At 39.5% G+C, this 16,708-nt stretch overlaps 1 protein-coding gene across 1 annotated transcript in view; it reads left to right on the top strand.

The window, feature by feature from the left end:
- Window positions 1-16,708, top strand: part of PAPPA (pappalysin 1) — a 250,562-nt gene that overhangs the window by 97,908 nt on the left and 135,946 nt on the right. Inside the window, exon 8 of the mRNA XM_060153316.1 lies at window positions 14,161-14,289. Coding sequence (XP_060009299.1) covers window positions 14,161-14,289 — 129 coding nt within the window. The remainder of the gene's footprint in view (window positions 1-14,160; window positions 14,290-16,708) is intronic.

The following is a 16,708-nucleotide window of genomic DNA, read 5'->3' as shown; positions in this document are numbered from 1 at the left end:
CCCTTCAAATCTCAGCCTGACACAACCAACCAGTTAACTCTCAGGGCTGCTGTGACCTTATCCCAAGATTTGAAACTCTGAATCTTTTATAATTTCCACATTGTCCCCCCATTCTTTCTCTTGGATTTTATTTCACTGCACCAAGAAAGTAGAAAATCATTTCAGTTGGTGGTAAAAGATGATTAAAACAAAATAACAAAGGCCGTGGCTGCAAACTGTTAGTTTTATTAAATGTGCTACTGAGTTTTAAATTGGTACCAGGGCAAATCTTTGTACAATTATATCCGAGGCTGCTGGAATTAATCAGTTGCATGTATACATTTGCTCCTTCCTGAGCCTTATACACAGTGAGGGCGGCACTGTCAGTCTGAAAAGAATGAGCTGTGTGTTACCTGTGTGACAGGGGTGGACCCTAGCCCCATTGGGAGGGATACACATGCCCAGGGGATTCTCAGATCCCTGCCTTCTCATTCCTCATTCATTTAATCCAGACCTTGGGTTGGAGCTCACAGTGGTCACCAGGGATAATAGTGGATGGATATTGTAAGACCAAAGTCCATTTTCCCAAACAAAGATTCTTTTCTTGGCAATGGAATCTCACCATTCTGAGATTAAGATTTTATTAAAGCAAAACTTTAATTTCCACATGAATGGAAAGGGCCGTAGTCTACTGAGTGCCGGTCCGGTAGGAGGGTAGGTGGCGGTGGAGGGAACCCAGGCTGTCTAAAGCCCTGGGTGCCGGTTCAGTGTCTCGACTACTGCTGACACATCTAAGTTCTGACTTCTGCAGCTGGAGGTGTGGGACTTGGGAAATCATTGCATCCAGTCCCCTGCTTTTAAAACAGTGGATTTCCATCCCTCAATGACTCAAGCCCTAACATCTCGCCTCAGAACCCTCCACCATCTACCTTACACTCTCAACTGACCGTTCTCGTGAAACTTTAGCACTTCCTTTGGCTTACCCTGCAGGCCAGTCTTAATGCACTGTTCTTTATCTCAGAAGGTTAACCTGTGTCCTGTTCTGTGCTGTTCCTACTGCCCAGAATACCATGCTTATCATTTACGTCTTGACATGTTCCCCACGTGCACTGTCTCCGACTATTAATTCCTTCAGCGGGTATTGTTGGAAACCTAGTCTGTGCCAAGCACTGTGCTAGGTACAGAGATGTAGCAATGAAAGGCTCATGTTTTTTTTTCTGTCCTTAGAGCGCTTAATGTACACCATGGAAGACAGGCATCTGATTACAACAAAGGGTGTGAGTTTTATAATAAAGTATGGGGCGATATGGACACCTGTAGAAGGGATCAACCTAATCTAGGTGTCAGGACTCTCCCTTTCTCATCCTTCTAACCACAATTGGACCCGCCTCTCCGTTGGTGCTCTTCAAGCTCTGACTTGAATTATAGTCACACTGTACTAGGCTTATCCTCTCTTTTGCCCATTGAACTATTTGAGATCAGGGATGGTGGTATCTTCTTCATCTTTGGAATGACTCCTGCCAGAAGCTCCATACATGCTTTTTATTTGAATTGCCCAAGGAAAGCAAGGTCCAGAGAGGAGAACTAATTCATCGAAAATCACAACCAAAGTTAATGGAATAACCATAGTCATTTTTCCTGACGTGGTCCAGGTGACATCCACAGTGACGTCAAACTGCCTTTCATGTTGTCCCTTCCCAAGGGCAGAGGATATTCTCTATCTACTTAAATAATCCACAACAGCCCTCTTCCAATAAAACATAAGACCAAAGTACCTCTCAACCTAGAACAAAAGTAAAGTGTTCTCTTAAGAATTCAGGGTGATACCCAAACAAAATTGGAATGAAGGAGTATATTGTTATCACATGTAGGAAAAAACAGTGTATGTAACCTTAATGTAGGAATGTTAAGAAATTCTTTGGAGAAGACTACACACAGCTTCAGTCATTCAGTGAGGAAGGATATTTTGTTGTCAGTTTTAGTTCTTTTCAATCAAAATAGAATATGACGACGTCTAGCATGGTGCCAAAACTTGGTAGGAACTCAATGTATTCCTGCATCAGTCCATCCCATGGGCAGATACTTGGTCTTTCTACTTTTCCCCCAAACCAGTTATCTATATACTGCTACCAAAATTGTCTTCCACAAAACAAATCTTATTATGCCCTTTGACTCAAAAGCCATTTCTGTCCTCCTCCTCATGGCTTGGCTTCTCCTTACCCCTCCTGTCCAGCCGGTATACCTTCTTTGAGGAGTTCAGACTCCTCCACAGCCTGTGTCTGATACTACTCGTGCTCCCTACAGACCCCTACACTTTTTTTTTTTTTTACATCTTTATTGGAGTATAATTGCTTTACCATGGTGTGTAAGTTTCTGCTTTATAACAAAGTGAATCAGTTATACATACACATATGTTCCCATATCTCTTCCCTCTTGCGTCTCCCTCCCTCCCATCCTCCCTATCCCACCCCTCTAGGTGGTCACAAAACACCGAGCTGATCTCCCTGTGCTATGCGGCTGCTTCCCACTAGCTATCTATTTTACGTTTGGTAGTGTATGTATGTCCGTGCCACTCTCTCACTTTGTCACAGCTTACCCTTCCCCCTCCCTATATCCTCAAGTCCATTCTCTAGGAGGTCTGTGTCTTTACTCCCGTCTTACCCCTAGGTTCTTCATGACATTTTTTTTTCTTAGATTCCATATATATGTGTTAGCATACGGTATTTGTCTTTCTCTTTCTGACTTACTTCACTCTGTATAACGGACTCTAGGTCCATCCACCTCACTACAAATAACTCAATTTCGTTTCTTTTTATGGCTGAGTAATATTCCATTGTATATATTACGCTGCGTTAAAGCCATTCATTTTAATGTCTTTTCTTCCCCAAAAGCCTATGAGCATCCTAAAGGCAGGACTATATTTTACTGATCTTTGAATCCAAGAAACCTAGGAAAAGCTGGGACAACCCAGTGAATGCTATTTGGATGAATGAATGGATGAACAAACGAAATGATATAAATATATTTATCCAGAATTTGAAAAAGTAGTCAAAGCCATGAAAGTAGTTAGCTCACATAAAGCTAACTAGCTGGGTTTACTTCTCCTATGCACCTTTTTTCATGAACACTAGAGATGAAGTGGTATTGACATATTTGTGATCTTATATTCATAGAAAATTGTATGTGTTTGTGTATGATTATACATTAAAAGATACATGAAGGGTTGCTGACCAGAATGTTCTTGATAGCTGCCTCAAGGTGATGGAATTTGATATAATTTTACTTTATTTTAATTATTTTACATAGTGTTTTAATTTGTTAAAGCAAGTATAGGTAACCTTTATGGATAGAAAAAAACGTAAAGCAGTTGGGATAATATACTATCCCTTCTCAATTAAAAAAAAAAATCGGCTCTCACCTAGCAATATGTTAGTGCTTAAGCTATTTTGCTCTATAATTCTACATAAGAAATAAAATCTACTTTAGTCTGACTTGCAGCTTCCTAAAAGACTGTAGGACTGTAAGGGGGAGCTTGCCTTATCTTCAGATAGTTGCAATGTTCTGTACTTGATTGGATATTAATGCATTGCTCACTAGCAGGTACTTACCCAAGGAGTCATCTCAATATCATGGAAAGGTCAAGAGTTCTAGAGTCAAACAGCATGATTTAAATTCTGCTTTATAATTATTATCTCCCTGACCTTGGGCAGATCACCGAACTACACTGAACCTCAACTGCACAATGCAAATGATTTCTACCTTACAGGTATATTTTAGAAATTGTATGTGGAAATATGGTGGACTAACAAACTAAAAATATTTCCAGTACAAACTTCTATTCCAGATCAAATACAACTGATATAACTAGCATCCTTTAAAATGCATGACTGAGATCAGAGGAGTCAAAAAATGTGTTGGTAAAGGCAAAAAAAAAAAAAAAAAAAAAAGGAACTGAGAACTAGACAGGTAAGCCCTGAATCTAGTTCTATTGATGTAGTTTGGATAAGGGAGAGCCATCAGTTTCGGCAACTGAGTGGATTAAATATGCTTGCTTATTCTAGGAGTGGAGATTTGGCCCTGAAACTCTGCAGGGTGGGGACTTATAACTAAAGGCTTCAAAATAAGGTTAGGACCTCTGAAAGTCTACATGTTTAGTGAAAGAGTATACTAGGGAAAACATATCTATGTCTATGTCCTATACCTCAGAAAGATTTGAAATTTGAGTTTACACTGCTTAGTATGGTCTGGGAATGCCTAAACTGAAAAACTAACTAGAAAAGAAAAAAGAAGAAGAAGGGGGCTTCCCTGGTGGCGCAGTTGAGAGTCCGCCTGCCAATGTAGGGGACACGGGTTCGTGCCCCGGTCTGGGAAGATCCCACATGCTGCGGAGTGGCTGGGCCCGTGAGCCATGGCCGCTGAGCCTGTGCGTCCGGAGCCTGTGCTCCACAGTGGGAGAGGCCACAACAGTGAGAGGCCCGCATACTGCAAAAAAAAAAAAAAAAAAAGGAAGAAGAAGAAGAGGAAATCGTTCTAGACAAGTAATGTTCCAAGGGTACCTAGAAGTTATCCTCTGAGGGAGGATATAGACTTCACCTTGGGGACACATGATTGTCACAGATTAAAACCTAATGAACATGAGTTGACATGTCAAAATTAAAAAAACACAAAAATATAAGAGTAAGGGTCAGAAATCAACATCAGAGTTTTTATTAAATTTTGATAATAAGTATGCATATTTGTATTTTAGTATAACCAAAAAAAGAAATATAATTAGAAAATATAGTCTGCAAAAATTAGATGGACGGACTAAGAAGAGCTAAAGAGTAGAAATAAAGAAATCCAGTACACCCAAATGAAAGCGAGAAAGGGGGAAAATAAATAAGCGGAGAAAAATAATGATAAATGGAAAGCACAAAGAAGATGGGAGAAATAAATCTAATGTACTAGTCATTACACTAATCAGATTAAAGTCGACTATGAAAGTGAAGACTCTCAGGTTGGATTTAACTAAAGCTAAGTTCACTGAAAGGTAAAAGGTAAAGGAATGCAAAATATTTGCCAGGCAAATACTAACCAAAATGTTACATTAATATTATCATCAGGCAAAGGAAACATTAAGACAAAAAAAAAATTCTAAGATAAAGAGTTCACCATATAAAGATAAAAGGAAGGTATATAATGATTTTGAGCTTGGATATACCAAATAACATGACCTGAAAATATATAAATCAAACATGACTCTTACCTAAAAAAAAAGTGATAAACCCATAATATTATGATATTTTGACATACCTTTCTCCATAATTAATAGAACAAGCAAACTAAAGTAATGATATAGATGATTTTGAACAACACAAAAAATATGTCATAAAAATATATAAATATAAAAATAAAATATAAAAATAAAAATATATAGGATATATAGGATATAATATATAGGATAAAAATATATAGGACCCTGCTACTGAATTAAGTATAAATATTTTCTTCTAGGATATGTAGAACACTTTTTCTTTTAATTTACCATGTCCCAGGCCAAAAAATGGATCTCAGCAAATATCAAAGAATCAGTATCACATAGAACAGTATTTCTGTCCACAACACAGCACATAAATATATAAACAAGTAAACAAGTGGACAAGTAAATAAATGAAGAAGATAAAAATTTTTGGTCAATTAAATGTATGACCAAAAAGCAAAAACCTTACACAAGTTAATAGCAGACAGAATTTATCAATGTATTAAAAGCCACACACTCAAACAGACACACACATTGTGTCAAAGCTGGATTTTCCTAGAATAAGATGAGACTTTAAAGTTAGATGGTCTATGAATGTAATTCACAATACCAGCATATGAAATGATGTTTTAAAATAAAATTGTCTTACTAGATGCAGAATTTTAAAACTCTTAATAAAATCAGGTCCCTTCATGATAGAAAACAAAACAAAACTAGTAACACCATTGGTTCTACCTAAACCAGCTTGGCGAGAAATACCAACAAAATTTCTGAGGATTGAAAAGGGAGAAACTTGGGACTTCCCTGGTGGCTCAGTGGTTAAGAATCCGCCTGCCAATGCAGGGGAAAACAGGTTTGATCCTTGGTTCAGGAAGATCCCACATGCCATGGAGCAGCTAAGCCCGTGAGCCACAGCTACTGAGCCTGCATTCTATAGCCCGCGAGCCACAGCTACTGAGCCCAAATGCCACAACTACTGAAACCCGCGCTCCTAGAGCCTGTGCTCCACAGCAAGGGAAGCCAGCGCAATGAGAAGCCCGTGCACCGCAAGGGAGAGTAGCCCCCCGCTCGCCGCAACTAGAGGAAGCCCGCAGGCAGCAATGAAGACTCATCGTAACCATAAATAAATAAATAGATAGATAGATAGGTAAATAAATAAAACTATCATTATCCTCATCTGTAAGAGACTACAAAGAAAAATTAATAAGAATCAACAAATTACTGGAATGAATAAAACAGTCTATGAGAACATATGAATAGAATATCAATTTATAAATTATTTTTTGTCAGCTACAAGACATGAGGATACAAATATAGATATACATGCACATGGATGCTTACATGTGTGTGGATGGATAGATAGATTAATGCTATCATTTACTGTAGTACTGACATCTATAAAATGCTTAGAGTTAGGAACATATCCCTAATAAAAAATCATCACAATTTTTATGAAGAAAGCCTTAAAACTTTACTGAAATCATAAAAGAAGACCTAAATAAATAAAGAGATAAACTGTGTGTATAAATGGGGGATACGGTGTCATAAAGAAGTCTTTTATCCTCAAATGCATCTATAAACTCAATGAAATTGGAATTAAAATCCCAACAGGCATTTCAAAAAATGAAACTAAAATTTCACATGAGAGAGCAAAAAGGGTCTTTTGCTAAAACCAAAGTATAGAATGGACTTGTAGCATAAATCGACTTGTTTAAAACTATGGAAATTAAGACAGACTGCTATTGATAAGATAATAGAAAAAAATAGACTAATGAAACAAGATAACCCAGAAAAAAAAACTTATCTAAGTTCTGAATGATATATGGCAAAGGCAGCATCACAATTCAGTAGTGAAAGGATTAACTTTCACATAAATAACGTCAGACAAATGATTCATCCCTATTTGGGGGGAAAACAATCCTTACCACACATCATTTAAAAAACTATTTGTAGTTGATTGAAGCCATACATGTAAAAATAAAACTTAAAGCTATTGAAAGGAAATAGGGGATACTATCTTAACACCTTGGAGTAAAGAAACGTTTATTCAACAAGCCATGAAAAGGACGAATCAAGAAGGAAATGATTAAAAAATTTTATTCAACAAAACAACCTAAACAGAATGAAAGAAACAAAGCTAGGAGTCACAGACTTAGAAATGGTATTTGCAGAGCTTTTCATTACAAAGGATTAGTATCCAGTAACTATAAATGCATGACATATCAGTAAAGAAAAAGAACCCAATTTAAAATAGGCCAAAGTGATGAACAAGCAGTCAGCATGCTAGAAACATACGTGGTCTGCAAACACATGAAATGATACTCAGGCTTGTTGGTAATCAGGGAAACACAAAGTAAAATAGTAATTAAATACCATTTAATACCCATCAGATTGGCCAAAATTCAAATGTTTGGTGGAATCAAGTGCAGCCAGGGACCTGGAACAATGGGAAATCTGCTGGTAGGTGCGTTCATTGGTACAATGATTTTGGATAATAATTTGGCAACATCTAATAAAGCTGAAGACGCGATTATCTGTAACCTAGCGGTACCACTTTAGATATATTTCCTTCAGAAACTCTTGCTTTATGTGCAAAGGAACATGAATGCAAATGTTTAAGGCAACATTATTGGAAATAACAAAAAAGATTACATAATAATGATACTACTAATAAGAGAGATATCACCCAGGTGCCTATCAGATGTAGTATGTTATGTTCATACAGTAAAAGACTTATGTCAGTGAAAATAATGAGCTAGATCCACGTGCAGATCTATTGATCATCTACGTGATCAATAGGTATGATCTCAAAAGCAATGCTTGGTAAAAAAAATAAATAAAGCCAGATGCATAATAATAAATGTAGTATTAAAACATCTGGGAGGTTCAAAACATGCAAAACAATACGTACGTTCAAGAAGTATAAAAACATTCATGGGAGAGAGGGAAATGGGATACAGGTAGAGCACACGGGTAGGTTGAAAACAAATATATAAAACAGTATATTTTATTTCTTTTACACCAAAAATAAAAGATATGGAGAAAATATGGCAAAAGGTTATAATTTGACAAAGCTGGGGAGTAAGTGTACAGACATTGGTTATAGTGGTCTTTGTACTCTTCTATGTGATTAATGTATTTTCTATTTAAAACAATTGTAATGGTATGTGTAAAGTCCCTTGGCACATCATCTCAGGCTCAAAAAGTGATCGTTTCCTTCTCTTCCCATTCTTGGCTGGAAGATGGTATACAAAGTGCCCAGGCATTGCCCTCTCACCCTTAGTCCAAGGCAGCACTGGAATACTTGGGCTCTTCCTAAGCCAGAGGCATCCTAGGTGCTCCCCCTGCCGTGTCTCCCAGCTCAGTCAATCTGGGTGGTAGATCTTGAACTATACCCATTCTCAGTGCAGAATTTTAACTGCTGAGGCAGCTTCTAGCTTGTAGAAGATCTCATGGCAGAAAGATGCAGCACTACATTCCTCATTGAATTAGAGCTGCTCGTCACTTTCTACCCAGATTCCCATTTTGTAGATGAAGAAATGGATGCTCAGAAAGAGGAAATGGCTTGCCCATGGTGAGTGAGTCAGTGGTGGTGTTTAAAAGGATGTGTGTCTCTCCTGACTTCTAGAACTTTCCAACTGGTCTCTGTATGGATACTCTACTTGATTCCAAAACTAGGTCTTACTTCTATTCTGCTGTATTTTCCAGTTTATAACAGCTGTGGCTTCCGTCTCCAGATAGCACTGTCTTGGGATGGAATTAGACTTGGCTCAAGTCCCTGCCCTCTGACAAAAGCAGTGTGACTACAGGCAGATAGCTTAACCTTCCTAAGTGTTAGTTTCCTTATCTGAAAACTTTTCATAGTAGTTATTCAAGGGACTGTTGTTTTGATTAAATGATAGTATTCATATGAAGGCATAGTGCTTGGCATATGATAAATAGGAAACAAATGGAAACTACAATTGCTATAATTATTGCAGAGGGTGGAATATCAAAAAAGTATAACACAGTTTAGTTACACAGACTATTTGGAGACATAGAGTGTGATAAATGAATGCTATAATATGGAAACAATAGGAGGCCAATAAGGAGGAATCAAGAGGCTCAGAGAGGGACTTCCCTGGTGGCGCAGTGGTTGAGAGTCCGCCTGCCGATGCAGGGGACATGGGTTCGTGCCCCGGTCCGGGAAGATCCCACATGCCGCGGAGCGGCTGGTCCCGTGAGCCATGGCTGCTGAGCCTTCGCATCCGGGGGCTGTGCTCCGCAACGGGAGAGGCCACAACAGTGAGAGGCCCGCGTACCACAAAAAAAAAAAAAGAGAGGCTCAGAGAGAGTTTCCTAGAAGAAGCAAAATGGAATATTTCCATTGCGCAATGAGGTTCTCCCTCCCTCTTTCTCCTATTGTACTTTCATAGCTCTCATTTTATCTTCACATTGGTATGGGAGAAGAATCATATATCTTAATTAAAAAATAGAAAAACAGACTGAAAGAAGTAAAGTGACTTGCCTGTAGATTTCAGAGGGGTTTTTAATTGACCTATCATGATATTAATTACACACCATAATTTTAAGAAATAGACGTTTTTGCCAAAAGCTAAGTCATGGGGTACTTAGGCTCCTTAATAACATACCTATTCTTAAGGTAATGATTTTATAATATGTAACTGAATTTTCTATAAGGTTGTGCTCCAGATTTGATACACATGACCATCAATACATTTTCTGAGGAGAAATACAGAAAAATCATACCACTTAGGAATGTCAGTATTTTTGTTTGTAATTGCCAGAAATGCAAACCTAAGGCAGATATGTCATTTGAGACATTTGTGAAACAATGATGGTTAAACATTAAAAACATTAAAAAAAAGAAGTCCTACCAAGGCTGCAAAAAAACAACCCTTCAAAATAATCTCATCACGTTTAAATACTGTCGTTTAAATTTACTAGCTAAAAACATGAAATTAATGTGAGATGCAGTGTGAAGAATTAATGATTAACTGCTAGTGGAGGTTAGCTTTTTAAATAAAGATAAAATAAAATGGCCCTCAGAATTCTATGAGAGAAGTCAGAAGGGATGAAGCTAATCATGTTTCAGATGAAGTGGTAAAATTTTAGTTCCAAACAAAGAGTAAATAGGAAGGTTCAGCGTGCTCCCATCACTGCACTAAGAGGGGAGATACTGAGCTGGAGAGTAGCTTTGGATCTAAGAATATTCTGATGGGGTTGGAAAGACTGGAAAAGGGAGATGCTAGAGGCAGGAGGGCAAGCCAGAGGCTGCTTCAGCCATCAAGTTTGGGATGTAGGTGGCAGCAGGGGTGCAGAGGGAATGACATGGAAGCTGTTGGGTGGGGGAAATTGACAAGACTTAGGGTCTGCCTGGATGTGGGAGGCTCAGGAGGGGAAGGAGTTCAAGTGACAGCATAAGACTTCCCAGATGGTTTTCAGAGCAGCTGAAAGGAACAACTTGACATAAATGTCCTACTTTTAGACCAACCATGAAATAGGTCCTAACCTCCAGCAAAGCCTTCAGAAGCCACTGCCCTGTCCTTCGGAAAGAACTCTCTTCTACCTTAGGCTCTTGAGAAAAGAGCCCTAGTTTAGCATCAATGGTAACTTTAACTTGGAGAACATGTAGTTTTATCACAAGAATTCTTCAGTGGAAAAGTATAATCTTTTTAATAGCATTTGTATCCTGTTCTTTCTTCCCTAGCTTTTTATGAAGGGAATGACTTGGGCTTCTGTTTTCCTATCTGAAAACTTGGGATAACAGCCCCTGGTTCAAAGAGCCACTCTCCGGCTTCTGTGAGATAATGATGCATGTGCCACGCACACACAGTTTGTAAGGAGGGTTATTAAGGTTTCTCTACCAATCAGATATGTTCTATGTGATGCTGGTGGGTAACAAGGAGGACAGTAGTGGAAGTTACTGGGGGACAGATTTTGCCCCAGGGTAAAGACAAACCTTCTGGGATCCACAAATTGCAGAAGTAGAGAATAGCCACCTAGAGAGACAGCAAGCTGCAGGCAATGAGGGTGTTCTACCCAAACGATATGGTAGAAAAGAGACTTTCCATCAAGCTGCGGCCCACGTGATAGATGGCGGCCTCATTCATCTTCATGGGTTTACCAAACCGAGTTTAGATTGAGTTATCTGTCACTTCTTCCCTTCTAGGAAAGCGAGCACAGCATAATTCCAGGGAGTGAGAATGTTGATAATTCAGCAGTAATTGTAATGGGTTAACATTTGTTAACTATCATTGGCTGGGCACATAGGTGCTTTATATATGTTCTTACATTCGATCTGTGGGAAAAGGCTGTGAAACTAGGTTTATGGCTAATTTGAAATAGGCTCCTGCCTATGACTTCTCAGCTGGCAAATGACGAAGCCAGGATGGAAACACATGTTTGCTTGCCTCACAGTGGTGTTTCCTGAGAAGGAGAGGAAGGGGAGGAGGGAGGGCAAGGTATGGGGAGGAGGAGAGCATTCACAAATATTAGCAGAGCACCTAAATATTATCATTCATAAAACATTTGGACACACACCACAAATGAAAAGCACAATGTAGAGAAGTAATTTTCACACTCTCACGCTTTTCCACAGAAGTGCTCCATCTGCTTCAGACAGTGACCATATGCCCCCAGTGGCCTGGGAGGTAGCCTGAAGAAACATCTTTATTTTATTCCATAACACGGCCATGACTGTTTAATATAAAATGTACCTCCGTATTTTAGAGAAAATTAATGTACAGTAGAATGCATGTCATCTTTATCTTGTACCTTCATGTTTCCCCTGGGAACATCACTCTTCCCCCTGCCACAATATACCAGCTTTAGAAGCATTATCTGAAAATGTGTACATTCATTAGTCTAGAGGTGGTTAAAATATCCAGTAAACTTTTTTAAAGGCCTATAATTATATCAACAAATTAGCATTTCAGAGGTTTACAAGGCACCAGTTATTCATACATTCATACATACAGTATCTCAAGATTTTTATGCATTTCATCCACTTAGTTTTCATTGACAGAGCACTGCTGGAATCCCCAGGGACTTCTGGTCTACCCTCAATATTCCTGTCTGCTCCAGCACTGCTGAAACAAACTCTTCTTTGGGTAATAAGCCCACCATTCTCAGGAAGGCTGTGTTCCTCACCAGCCTCCTTCAGTGCTCATAAACTCCAGCTCATCATTGTGTTGAGAGGCAGGAGACGTTGTCTGACTGTTGTCGCTGCACCTGCTATCTTATTGGACTTATCCAGACAGCCCTAGCCCTCAGAGCAGCTGAAACAACAGATGGGCAGGAGAACTTGAGATGTTTTTGACACTGTCCTTTTGTTTATGGAATCCCCCCCTCACCCCAACTCTGGAATCTGATAGGAATTCTCTTCATGACCATTTTGTGTTTTTCCCATGACACATTTTTATTATTAAAAAGTAAATAATTGGTGCAGAGGGAGATGAAAGAGAATAACATTTCCTTTTGAAAATGGTCAAAAAGGAAATGAGGATGGTGATTTGGTCATGTGGATAAATACACCTTTGCCTTGGAAGATAATTGGCAGTAGCCAGATTCCTTTGATGGCAGGGGAATTCAAGCAGGGAGATGAGAGGGGATAAGAAGGGGAGGGAGGTAATCTGGTATAAGGTTGAGTGTGAGGAAGGTAGAACAGGCATTGCTCTAGGAGGTCTTGAGAGCAAAGGAGAGACGCAATCTAGGCAAACTGGAAAGCTGGCAAGAACCAATGCCTGGAATTGCGGTTCCAGGACAAGATGGCCCTTTGTAAGGAGCGAGATTGTTAAAACAAACCTGAACTAGGGATTAGGGAGGCAGACTGCAGGATATAATTTAATGTCATGTGGTTGTAAGCATTTTGCTTGATCTCTCTGTGCCTCAGATCCATCATCTGTAAAATAAACATGAAACGACTAGTACACATGTAGTATTGTTTTGGTTCTCAAATGAGAAAACACATGGAAAGTGCTTGGCCCTGTCCTGACATTCAATTAATAGACGCTACTATTATTATTAATTTAGTCAAGAGTGAGAGGCACAGGGAGGAGCAAGTGGAAGGGAGATGGAGAATCACTGGATGTGAAACGTAAGGAAAGGGCTTGCTTGCTTGTAATGGGGTTTCTGCTCAGATCTTAAAGAGAGGGCGATAGATCAGACAGCGCCCACAGAATCTCACATGGTGCTTTCCCACCTCTGTGCCTTTGCTTCTCCCATTTATTTTTTCCTGGATGGCGTTCTCCCAAACACCTTCATTATGGGGCACATACCATACAATTCTTATCCACCAGGGTTATTGTAAGGGTTAAATTAAAGATAAAAAGTACCTAGTAATATTCATGGTCCTGTGTCATTTTAGTGACATTTAGATGCTACATTTTAGTGTAGTCCATCATGTATGGGAGAGTGCCTTCATCACCGTAGACATGAAAAATTATTGGATAACTAACTTATATGTGCAATCTAAAATATGACATAAATGAACATATCTATGAAACAGGAACAGACTCACAGACATAGAGAACAGCTTTGTGGTTGCCGAGGGGGGTGGGGGAGGGAAGGGTTAGGAGTTTGGGATTAGCAGATGCAAACTAGTATACATAGGTTGGATAAACAACAATGTCCTACTGTATAGCACAGGGAACTCTATTCAATCTCCTGTGATAAACCATAATGGAAAAGAATATGAAAAGGAATATATATATGTATAACTGAGTCACTTTGCTGTCCAGCAGAAATTAACACAACATTGTAAATCAACTCTACCTAAGTAAAATTAAAAAAAAAAACAAACAGATAAAATTATTGGATAATTAAATGTGCATGTGATATCAAAAACAAGCACGACTGGTAGACCTGTACTCAAGGGGATCCATTTTGTTTGTCCCCGGCCTCGCATCTGTATAGTTAATAGTCTTCTTTATGTTTTCCAGGGATCTACATCTTGGCAGTGTGTACCAGTACTGGGTCATCACTATCTCAGGAAACGAAGAGAGTGAGCCGTCACCTGCTGCCACTTACATCCACGGAAGTGGGTACTGCGGTGACGGCATCATCCAGAAGTAAGTAGGCCTAACTAAAGAGGGGAGTGGGAGCGATGTTAAGTAGGCCAAGACATGGTCAGGGTGCCAAATAGAAGAGCTTCCGGGATACTCTTCAGGGTTGAGCTGTGAGTTACGAGGGATCCTCAGAAGTCTGCCAATTTGTCTGCAAGCAGCTCGCTGGCCTCAGAGAGAAGCAATGATTCTTTTTTGAACAAACACGTTTCTCAAGCATGTAATACAATATAAGATTTCCATAGAGCTACCATTATGCACTTACTACCAGTATGCCCTTGTTCTATGTGTACTACAAGGATTCTGTTAGTTTTTTCCACCCCAGGCCACATTCACTTAACAGGACACAGCGCACCTAGGTTCAAACACTTTTACATTCTTTGCTAGTTACCATTTACATTTCTTAAAACTGCATGTTTATTTATTATTTCTGTTGTATTTGTTATATCAACAGTTTACAAACTGGGTCAGAGCCTTATAAAAACAGCAAAATATTTCAACTCTATAATGTTGAAACCGTGATGGTAAACAGTACTCCAGAGTGAATATTGAACGTGATTACAAGTTCAGGGAGGCAAGTGTAAAGATTCCACACGAGCAGCCAAAAAAGGAAAAGTGTGATCAGAAGATATAAAGCTGTGTGTCTAAAAAATGGATTTTATTGGATCATCAGTCCATCCATCCCCTGTCCACAGGGCAAGACGTTATGCAACTGAGAAATAGTTGCAAGAAGCCATCAAGACTTCTGCATTGTTGGAAAAAAAAGTAAATCTTTGAGGTTTTTTCCCTCCAGAATAAGCACAGAAGTATTTTCGGTCACTAAATTGAAAGAGATGAAAAAGAGACCAAGAATCATGCACAATTAGGTTCCTTATTGCTAAAATTGTGTTCTTTATTGTGAATATAGTTACTAGTCACACTATGGCTAAGGGACTTTTAAAACTATTGGCAGATTTAATGATAAATGTTACGTATGGAGATGACACAACAAGCTATTGGCAAAATTCCTTCATTAAATGGCACTGTTGGGTGTCACGTAATATCTGTGCAACATGGAATCGCAATGACTATTTCTGTAGGGGAGGGGCACTCTAAAGAGAATTTGTCACAGTTGGATGAAACCACTGATGTACAGAACATGAATCGGCTCCCAGGTATAGTTCATATATGAAAGAGAAGGGCTCGATGACTATTTCTTTTAGTTTATCATTGACACTAGTGCTTGAGGTCAAGAGCAATTTAATTTGGTACTGATGACTTTGTGGTGTGTCATATGCACTGGAAACCTGCTGTGGAATGAAAGGACCAGATAGGAACACAGCAAGGATGACACAGTGACGCAAGGAAAGAGTTTGTACAAGAATACCCATCTGCACAGACATCTGTTATTGGCCAGCAGTTTGCTTTCTGGTCATGACTCAGCATTGAAGGGAAAAGTAGATGTCGAGAATATGATCAGATGTGGGCCGGTGAGTTACAACTGCCCAACTTACTGTGCAAAAAGATAACAGTATGTGCAAGATTCTGCACCCCCATACACACCGAAGTGTGCTAGCTGTTACGAGAAAGGTACTAAGTCAAGTTTCTGAAATAACGAATGACTGTTTTTAATGTTGACATTGATAAAGGCCAGTAATGATTATTTGCACAATTTCAAGTGGCTTGCTGAAGTGATGTATCTCAGGGATATATATTCATGTCTTAAATGTCCTGCGTGTATAATTTCAAAGCTGAATTATCTCAATTTCCATACGGAGGAGATAATGTAAGGATTTTTAAGGGTTGAATTGTGATGCAAACCACCTGATTGCCAAGAATTTGACTCCTCAAGCATAGAAGATAAAACTCCTCGCTTGTCAGAGAATGAAATTGATGGCGTGCTGTCATGTGTAAGATCCTCCTCCAAATGCAACAACCAAACATGAAGATGTGGTTTCTGGTGCTTAATGTAACAAAAGTGGGCAAAGGGAAGATAGTCACTGTTTTCTCCCACATTAAGACATCGACTTCTAGCTTTTTTTTTGTGTGTGTGGTACGCGGGCCTCTCACTGCTGTGGCCTCTCCCGTTGCGGAGCACAGGCTCTGGATGCGCAGGCTCAGATGCCATGGCTCACGGGCCCAGCCGCTCCGCAGCACGTGGGATCCTCCCGGACCAGGGCACGAACCCGTGTCCCCTGCATCGGCAGGCGGACTCTCAACAACTGCGCCACCAGGGGAGCCCTGACTTCTAGCTTTTGATGCAGCTGTTGTCTGATGGAACCCTGAGCACCTGAGCAAGACAGTCTCCAGGGAAGGTGCCCTATCATCTGTGGGTACAAGACTGAGCTACGTATCCAGAATCTCCAGGAAACAGTCACAGTCATTGCTGACAACCCATAATTGTGATTTGGGATTTTCTAGTTTAGCACGAGGAATAAAAAGAGAA

Source organism: Lagenorhynchus albirostris, chromosome 7 (assembly GCF_949774975.1).
Source record: "Lagenorhynchus albirostris chromosome 7, mLagAlb1.1, whole genome shotgun sequence".
Lineage (NCBI taxonomy): Eukaryota > Metazoa > Chordata > Mammalia > Artiodactyla > Delphinidae > Lagenorhynchus > Lagenorhynchus albirostris.
This window is presented reverse-complemented; position numbering and strand designations above follow the sequence as displayed.